This window comes from Dromaius novaehollandiae, chromosome 22 (assembly GCF_036370855.1).
Source record: "Dromaius novaehollandiae isolate bDroNov1 chromosome 22, bDroNov1.hap1, whole genome shotgun sequence".
NCBI lineage: Eukaryota > Metazoa > Chordata > Aves > Casuariiformes > Dromaiidae > Dromaius > Dromaius novaehollandiae.
The window spans coordinates 9,493,135-9,502,610 of NC_088119.1; the positions used below are offsets into that span (position 1 = coordinate 9,493,135).

Here is a 9,476-nt window from a genome sequence, read left to right on the forward strand (position 1 = left end):
GGCAGGCGAGCAAAGAGGCGCCACCGTGAACCACAGCGTCCCCTTTATTGTGAGATATGCGGCCCCCCCCGCCTCCCCCCCCCCGACCGGGCACACGGGGGTTCAATAAATACTTCAGCATTAACCCCCCCACCCCAAACCCCCCGACGACAAAACCCTGAACAGGAAAAAAAAACAAAAAAAAACAAAAAAACCCCCAAATCCTCCCGCTGGCGTCTGCCTGCAAACCCCCATCTGTCCCATGCCACCGGCCTTAAATAGGGAGGGGGGCACGGGGGGGGGGGGGCACAGTCTCTGCAAGGGGCCCCGGCGTGCCTGCAGCGAGGGCAGGGTGCATTGGGTCCCGGGCGCCGGGCGTGCACCCCCCCCCCCCCCCCCGCGGTGCCGGGGGCCCCCCCCCGGCTCAGGTGCCGTAGAAGCCGTAGTAGCCGGGCTGGGCGCCGAGCTGGGCGCCGGGCTCCTTGTCGTAGGGGTCGGCGGGGCGGGCGGCGGGCGGCGAGCTCTCGGCGCTGGACGGGTAGGGCGAGACGCGGCGCCGCTTGCACTCGCCCTCGTAGAGCCCCGAGTCCGGCGCGGCGCCCGCCTTGGTCGCGGGGGGCTCGGGCCAGCCCGCCGCCGCCTCCTTGCCCTTGTCCTCGCGGGGGTCCCGGTACCAGCCCAGCGGCGCGGGGCTCCAGGCGCCGGGCGCCCCGAAGGCCCCCGGCCCCTCGCCGTAGTAGGGCAGCGGCGGGCGGGCGGCGGGCGGCAGCGCCAGCGGCTTCACCCCGTAGGGCACCAGCTTGCCGCCGCCGTAGCCGCTCTCGTAGGCGCCGTACTCGGCCGGCGGCTGCTGGGGGGCGAAGTACCAGCGCGGGGCGTCCTTGGGGGGCAGCGGCAGCGGGGCGCCCCGCTCCCCGTTGTAGTAGCGCCCGGGCGGCAGCGGGTACTGCTCGTGCAGCAGGGACTGCAGGCGGGCGCCCGGCAGCAGCGGCGGGCAGCCGGGGCCGTCCGGCGGCGACGGCGTCAGGCGGTCGCCCTCCGAGGCCGCGTACATCCTGGGGACACGGCGGGGGTCAGCGGGGCCGCTGGCGGGGGGGGGGGTCCCCAGGTGCCGCGTGGGGGGGGGGGGGGGGTACTCACGAGTCAAAGTTGTCCCTGAAGCCCTTGGCGAAGGGGTTGTGGTCGATCTTCAGCTGGGTGATCTGGGGGGGGGGGGACAGAGCAGAGATGGGGGGCACTGGGGCTGTTGTTCCCCCCTTCACCCTCGAGCATCCCCCATCCCACTCCCGTCCTTTGCTTGTCCCAAGATCCCCCCAGAACAGCCCCCATCAAATCTGATATGGGGGGGCTTTGCCACCCCTGGGGGGTCCCGGGCTGGTGGGGGGGGGGGGAATGGGGATTGCTGTGATGTTGGGGACTGGGAGTGCCGGTGGGGTACCAGGGGTTTCTGTGATGCTGGGGGATACTGGGAGGGGTTACTGGGGCTGCTGGGAGGGGACTGGGGATGCTGGCAGAGGGGGCTGGGGGATGCTAGTAGGGTACCAGGGGTTTCCGTGATGCTGGGGGATGCGGGGAGAGGGTACCCGGGATGCTGGTGTGGGGGGGTGATGGTTTCTACGATGCTGAGGACTGAGGGATGCTGGGCGATACTGGGAGGGGTACTGGGGTTTCTGGCATGCTGGGGGGGTGCCGGGGGGGGGGTGTCGTACTCACGTCAGCGTTCTGGTAGGCGGTGACGGCGATGAACTGGGTCTCGGGGAAGGTGAAGGTCTGGGTGTGCGGCGACTGGCCGGCCTCCTCGCCCTCGCCCTCCTTCACCTCCGTCACGTGCAGCCGGGGCTGGTACTTGTGCAGCGACTGCAGCACGATCATCTGGGGCACCAGAAGAGGGGCACCGGGTGGTCAGGGGGGGCGCGTGGGGGGGGCCTGGGCTCTGCAGGTGTGCATCACGGCATGGCACAGCCCAGCATGGCATTGCATGACATTGCACGGCATTGCACAGCCCAGCACGGCATTGCACAGCCCGGCATGGCATTGCATGGCCCGGCACGGCATTGCACGGCCCGGCACGGCGTTGCACGACGTTGCACGGCCCGGCACGGCCCACTACCTGCCCGACGTTGTTGGAGGCCCCCTTGTTGTTGGTGAGCTTCAGCTTGCCGAAGGAGACCTCCTGGCGCATCCAGTGGGCGCCCGTGTTGGGCGAGTCGGGGTGCAGGTAGAGGCGGTTCCCTGCGGCACAGACCCCGTGGTCGGCGCTGCCGCCCGTCTCCGGGGGGGGGGCACGCAGCCCCCAGGGGCAGCGCAGGATGAGGGGGGGGCCGTACCTGGCATGTTGCCCTCGGCTTTGCCGCACTGCACCCACTTGCCGCCCTGGTAGCGCCAGTGGTGCTGGTCCACCAGCACGACGTCCACGCAGACGTTGTAGTGGGCCACGGGGTTGAGCCCCGAGAGGCTGAAGCTGAGGAACGGGAACATGCGCCTGGCGGGGGGGGGGGACAGGGGCTCAGCGAGCGTCACTGCGGGAAGCGGCCCCGGGGCACGCGGGAAACCGAGGCAGAGCACGCGCCCGCCCCTCCTGCCACCCGCGAGGTGCTGAGTGACCCCGGCAGCTGGGGGACGCTCCGCGGGGCCGATCCCCCCCCCCAGCATCCTCCTCCCCCTCCCCGAGCACCTTCCGCTTCGGAAACCAACACCGCTGCTATTTCGGGCTGAGCACTGGGCTGCGCCAAGGGCAGGAAGGGGACGGGACGGGGGGGGCACCGAGCGGCCCCGCACACGCACCCGCGCGCTGGAGCGGCGACCCCCCACCCAGCCCTCGGGGTGGGATATCTGCCCCCAGCTCCTTCCCTCCTCCCTTTCCCCCACCAGCCCCAGTAGCCCCAGTTGGTCCCAGCTGCCAGCTCAGGTTTGCAGCTGGGAGAGCCTTGTGCCCTGGCTGGGGGTGCCGAGACGGAGCATTTGCCCCCCCCCGCACCAGCACGGGCCAAACTGGGTCATTCTGGCACCCGCTGGAGTCTCCGGCTTTTGGAGACCAAGGCTGGAAACCAGCCCCCGGCTCAGGCGTTGGCACCCCCCAACGTCCCCCAGTCCTGCACAGCGCCCGCGCCATCACCGGCGGGGAGCAGCATCGAAGGCCCCGGACGGACAGACGGACACGCACACGGACGGACACGCACCCCGGCAATGCCACATCCCAAACCGCTCCTCCAGGCTTTGCACGGGCGGGAAGCGGGCGCGAAACACCGGGTGACGGCGGGGGGATTTGGATTTACCCCCTGCAGCAGCAGCCGCGGGGCTGGGCTCGCCGCCCCCCGCGTCCCCGAAACGCTGGCGTTTCTCATAAAGCAGCTGCCGGGGCTGCTCCGAAACGGCCCCAACAAGCCCGTGGGGCCCCGCGGCGGGACCGGGGCGTCGGGGCTGGGCTTGGCCCTGGTGGGAGCCCGGGGACGGATGGACAGCCTCGCCGGCGCCCCGGCAGCGGTGCCCGGCCCCCGGCAGAGTTGGGCCCTGGCGGCTCGCAGCCCCCCGGCAGAACCCAGCCGGGGTCCAGGGTCCCCTCGCCCTGCCGGATCGGCGCCTGCCCCCACGGCAAGGCCACCTGCCCCGGGCCCCCCTCCCTGTGCCTTCCCAAAGCGGGGCCAGGGGCTGCCAGAGCGGTGACTATGGGGTGACATCGGCATGGGGGGGGGGTTGCGTTGCAAATCCAGCCCCGCGCAGAGACCTGCGAACTCGTGACGGGGCTGGCGGGCTGCTGCACACGGAGCGCTGGGGCAGGGGAGGGGGCGCGGGAGCGGGTGCCGCCCCCCCCAGCCCGGGAGCCCCAGCGCCCCGGCACGGCCGGCTGCCCCCCGAGGCGTCCCGGCGGCAGGAAGCGCCGCCCGGGCCGGGGCCACTCGTGCCGGGGAAGGCGGCATTTGAAGGCGAGCGGAAAGAACGTGCTCAGGCAGCGCCGGGCGCTGGTGACTCAAAATTGCCCCCGCGCAGGAGCGAGATGAAGAAAAAGAAAGCAGCGGCCGGGGCGAGGAGCACGTGCTCCAGGCTGGGCTCACCGGCACCGGCGAGCATCACGGCGAGAGGGATGCAGGCATCCGGAGACGGCCGAGCCACCCGCGAGCCGAAAGCGTGTGACCTCAGGCTCCGGCTGCGGGGCGCCTGTGCCAGGAGCAGCCCTCAGTGCAGGGACACCCAGCTGCTCCTGCTCCCCCGGGGCTAAAACTGCACCTAAAGCGAGCGAGAAAGCGGCGGCCCGTTTGGAGGGAAGGTGGTTCCTGCCGCCGGTAAAAAATCCTGGCCACATCAAAGGGCCGTGCCGAAGGGGCTGCCGTTATCGCGGAGGCGACCGCCGCCTCGACACTGTCCAGAGCAGATGCCCGACGAGGCAGAGCCCTTGGCGGGGCCGGCCCTTGGCCCCCCATGCTGCCCCTCGGAGCGACCCCGAGCCGAGCCGAGCCGAGCCGAGCCGGGGAGGAAGGGAGCAGCAGCCTCTGTGCATCGCTCCCACTTCGCCCCGCCGCCAACCGCTTCCCCGGCGGCTCCGGCTCCCGGGGACCGAGAGGGAGGATATAACAAAAAAAAAGAACGAAGAGAGCAAGCGAGGTTTGTGCTTTAAGCGCTGCCACGGTGCAAACCACAGGGCTCAGCCGGGGCACTCGAGGGTGGAGGCGAGGCCCGAAACCACGCACGCCTCGCGGTTATTTTTAAATGCGCCGGCGCTGGCGCTCCCAGGGCCGTTGCTCAGGCAGGAGGCAGCCCGGGCTCGGCCCCGACCGGGAGCTGCTGCCGTCGGGGTTCGGGTCCCCGCGTTCGGACATTCAGACACGGCGACACGGGCTCTGGGGCAAACGCAGGCGGGTTTGGGGGCTCGTGAGCACCGCGGAGCTCAGCTCAGGCACCGCCTGCAAACCCGCGCGGGGCAGGGAGCCGCGTCCCGGCGGTGCCCCCCGCGCCGAGCCCAGCACCGCAGGCAGTGCCGGGGGCCGCCGGCTTCCTGAGCCGCCTCGTCTCCCCCGCCAGCCCCGGCCGCCGCAAGAACCGCGGCTGCCTAGGAGAGGGGCGCAGGCACCTGCTCCTCGCCCCCGCGGCACGGCTGCGGCCTCCGGCTCTGCCGGGAGCGGAGCAGCGGCGGTGCCGGGAGCAGCGTCCTGCCGAGCCGGGCAGCCGCCTGCCCCTCCTGGCACGGGAACGCCGGCCCGGGCAAACCAGCCCTGGGGCCCCCCAAAGGCAAAAGCAACCTGTGCGTCCCCCAAATGCAAAGCCAAACCCCTGCTTCACCCAAATGTGAAGCCGCCCCGCGCGTCCCTCAAATGCAGAGCCAAACCCCTGCTTCACCCAAATGCGAAGCCGCCCCGCGCGTTCCCCAAACGCAAAGCCAAACCCCGTTTCCGCCAAATGCAATGTCAACCTGCTTTCCCAAATGTCACGTCAACACGTGCATCCCCCAAAGGCAAAGCCAAACCCCGTTTCTGCCAAATGCAGTGTCAACCTGCTTCCCCCAAATGCAAAGCTGACTCGTGCATCCCCCAAAGGCAAAGCCGACCCCCGTGTCCCCCCCGTGCAAAGCCAGCTCCCCGTTTCACCCAAATGCAAAGGCAACCCACTTCCTCCCAAAAGGCAAAACCAACTCCCATGTCCCCCAAATGCAAAGTCAGCCTGTGTCCCCCTCAAACACACAGCCAGGCCCTGCGTACTGAAATGGCAAAATGAACCCGTGCGTCCCCCCCCAACACGAAGCCGAGTCCCGTCTGCCCCCAAAGGCACCGCCAGCCCCCGCGTCCCCCCGCAAGGGCACCGCCAGCCCCCGCGTCCCCCCGCAACGGCGGTGCCGGCCCGGCCTCGCAGCGCGGCGCAGAGGCAGGAATTCCCCAGGCCCTTCGCCCCGGCCGCCCGCGCGCGGCGAGCCCTCGGGGGCTTTCCGCAGAAACCCGGCCCGGGGTGGGGGACGCGCAGAGCCTCGAAGGCTGCGGGGGAGGCGGGGGGGCCCGGGTGAGAAACCGGGAGGAAATTTTTTTAGCCCTGGGAGGAGCGGGCGAGGGATGGCGGGGGCGGCGGGGACGGCGGCCGGGGGAGGCCTCGGAGCGGGGGGGGACGGGAAGGAGCGGCACAGGGAACGCCTCGGCATGGGGGCACCCGGGGGGTCACAGTGGGGCAAAATCCCCCCGCCAGGACCCGCAGCATCGCCTCCCCGATGCAAGGCCGGGTTTGCCCCCGGCGAGGCCGCCCTGGCACCCCCGAATCCCTGGCACGGGACTTCCCAGCCCCACGGTGCAGCCCACCGCGTGGCCCCCATGTGCCGTGGGTGCCCGGCGCCCGGTCGCCAGCCCCGCGCCCTCGCCGGGGGTTTTCCTGCCTTTCGGCGGTGCCACGGCCAGGCCCCGCGCGGAGCTTTCCGCGAGCGGCAGCTCGGGGTCGGGGGAAACGGATGTTTTGCGGCTCCGAGTTCGACGTCTCCTCGGGGCTGGGTTCGCCCCGAGCCCCCCGCAAGCCTCCCCCGGCGCAAAGCCCCCCCCCGAGCCCCTCCGCAGAGCCCCGGGGACGGAGCTGGGAAGGACACCCCAAATTCCCCCCGTCTCAGCCTGGGAGACGGCGGCAGAGCCCCGGCGCGCTCCGGGGCGGAGAGGAGCGATTGCACCAGACCCCCCCGACCCCCAGCCCCGAGCCGCCCCGACGCAGCCGGAGATGGGCATCACCCCCCCAAACCACTGCCCACCACTGGGGGAGGCGGGAGGGAGACGACGGGGTGAATCGCGGCGGGTTTCGGCACGAGCTGAGCGATGGCGATGCCGAGCACGCGAGAAACAAGCATGTCGGGTGCCGAAGGCGCCTGGCACCCCTCCGCCAGGCCGGCGGCGACGGCCCGGGGCGGCACGCGGCCCCCCCCGCGGCGACGCGGCCCCCGTCCCTGACGGCGATGGTTTGCTGCTGAGTGGCCCCGAGTCCAGCAGCGGGGGGGGGGGAGCCCCTGGGAGAGCAGGCCCGGGAACGCAGCGCGGCAAACGAAGCGGCCCTAACGCGTTTAGACTTCCAACACATTAAGCAGGTTGGTTGCAGCATCGAAGTGACACCGTCTGTCTCGGCTGCGGAAGGGAAGAGGGGAGGATGGAGGGGGAGACGGGAGAGGAGCGCGGCCGGCGGCCCCCCCGCCCGCCCCGGGCCCCCCGAGCCGCCGTGCTCCCTGCGCCTCGGCCCCGAGAGCGCCGCGGGAAGAGCTGCCGAGAGCCGAAAGAGCCTCGGAGCGGCGGGACGGGACGGGGGGGAAAAAATCACTCGAGCGAGACAAGAGCGGGGCTGATTTTTGCCAGCTGGAGGAAGCGAGCCGAGCCCGGCGCGTGGCACACCGGGATGCGCGGGAAGGGCCTCCCCGGACTGCGGCCCCCGTTCTGGCCCCCCCCGGGGTGCGAGGCCGAAGGAACGGCGCCGGCGGGCACCCAGTGTCTTGGGCACCCGGCGTTTCGGCGGTCCCTCGTGCTCCAAGTCAGGGAACTCCACAGCTTCCCGCAGGTTGTTATCGCGCCCGATCCGCCGCCCCGTCCCGCTCCGGGGGGTTCAAGCAGCCAGGCTGGGGGCCGCGGAGCCGAGTTTTCAGGTGTGCGGGTGACGCCGCCGGGCAGCAGCCTCTCTCGGACCCCGGCACGCGCTCGATTCCCTGCTCCGCTGCGGGGAACTCGCAGCCCGGAGAAGCCGGGCGCGGAGGGGGCACAGAGGACCAGCAGGTGCCCGGCCCGGGGTGTCACCGCCGGCCGTTTGGGCACCCGGGCGCTTGCCGAAATGTCACCCACCGGCTGCACGCAGGGGACACCAGACCTCTGCCTATCCCAGCGGTGCCGTGAGCCGGGGAGGCTGTGGGGGGGCAGATCTCCTTCCCGGGGGAGGAGACGGGGTGCAGGGGGGGGTCCGGGCTGTCCCCACACACACACACCCGCGCCCGGGGGCTGGCGGCCCCCCCCGGGCCCCGGCTCTGGGACTTCACCACTTGTTGCTGCGCGGAGCTGAGGATCCGGCCCGCGGGCTGCGGCCGGAGAAAAGCTGCCTGCGAGCGCCCGGCGCCGGTGCGATGCTCGGGGACATGGAGCAGCCCCCGCCGGCCCGGCGAGCGGCCGCGTCCCCCAGCGCTGCCGGGACCCGGGACCCGCACCGGGGCCAGCGCCGTCCCGGCAGCCCCGGGCTCCCCGTCCCTCCTCCTCCTCCTCGCACCGAGCCCCGGCTCCGCCGCGCCGAGAGCTGCGCCCCGGCCCCGAGGCCCCCCGCACGCCGCGGCACGACCCCCCCCCGGTCCCCCCGACCCCCCCCCGGCCCCCCCGGCGGCGGCGGCTCACCTGCCCTGCTTGGTGATGATCATCTCGGTCTGGTGCTTGTGGAACTTGGCCCAGAGCGGGTAGTTGTTGAGCATCACCTGCACCTTGCCGGCCGCGCGGTAGCCGGGCAGCGCGCACAGCGGCCCGGCGCGGGGGCACAGCGGAGCCGCGTAGGCGCCCTCCGCGCCCGCGTACAGCTCCGCGCCCGCGTAGCCCTCGCCCGCCGCCGCGTAGCCCGGAGCCGCGGCCGGGGCGGCGGCGGGCGGCGGCGGCGGCGCCCGGTAGGGCGGGCACGGCCCCAGGAAGCGGCCGCCGAAGCCGCCCGGCACCGCGGGCGCGCCGTAGGGCAGCGGCGGGGCGCCCGGCTCCGGCCCGCCCGCCTCGCCGTAGTAACCGGCGGCGGCTGCGGCGGCGGCGTCGCGGGGGCCCGGCGGCTCCTTGGCGAAGCTGGCGGCGCCGCTGAGCATGGGGACGGCGGCGCTGGGGGCTCCCGTCGGCGGCTCCAGCGCGCCCATGGACGGGCGCGGGGGCGCCCGGCCCCGCTCAGCCGCTCATGGGGCCCCGGCCCCGGCGGCGGCCCCGAGGCGCCGCGGCGGAGCCCCCCCCGGAGCCGGGCGCGTCTCAGCGGCGTCCGCCGCGCTGCGCGCCCGCCGCCCCCTCCATGCCCCGGGCGGCCCGGGGGGCGGCGAGCCGGGCAAAGCAAGGCGGGGGGGGCGGGGGGGGGGCAAAAAAAGAAAATAAAATTAAAAATCCCCGGACGGGAAAAGTCCCCGGGGGCCGCCCTGCCCCGCTGCTGCTGCCGCCGCCGCCGCCGCGCTCACCGCACCTGCCCCATCCCCGCCGCCCCGCGCCTCTTATCCAAAGAAGCGGCTCCGCGCCGGGAGCCCCGCCCGGCCCCGCCGCCCCGCCCCGCGGAGGCGGCCGCACCGGCCCGGCCCGGCCCGGCCCCCGGCCCCCGGCGGCGGCAGCGGGGCGGGGCCGGGCGGGGCCGGGGCGGGCCGGGGGCACCGGGGACCTGGGGGGCACGGGGGGCGCGGGAGGGGGTGGGGGCACGCCAGGACACGGTGGCATGGGGCGCTGGGGGCATGGGGACATGGGGGGGGACAGGGCACGCACGACGGGGGTGATGACCCGGGAGGGGATGAAGAACACAGCGCGCAGGGGGGCTGGGGACACCGGGAGAATATGGGGACCCCGGGGGGA

At 73.2% G+C, this 9,476-nt stretch overlaps 1 protein-coding gene across 1 annotated transcript; it reads right to left on the minus strand.

The window, feature by feature from the left end:
• Positions 1-403: 403 nt before the first annotated feature.
• TBX21 (T-box transcription factor 21) lies at positions 404-9,127 on the minus strand. The gene is made up of 6 exons (XM_064524504.1): positions 8,295-9,127; positions 2,307-2,461; positions 2,090-2,211; positions 1,693-1,851; positions 1,120-1,181; positions 404-1,034 (listed from the first exon to the last, which is right to left on the minus strand). Exons 1-6 carry the CDS (start codon positions 8,786-8,788, stop codon positions 404-406), a joined length of 1,623 nt encoding a protein of 540 aa, XP_064380574.1. The 5' UTR covers positions 8,789-9,127.
• Between the last annotated feature and the right edge of the window lie 349 nt (positions 9,128-9,476).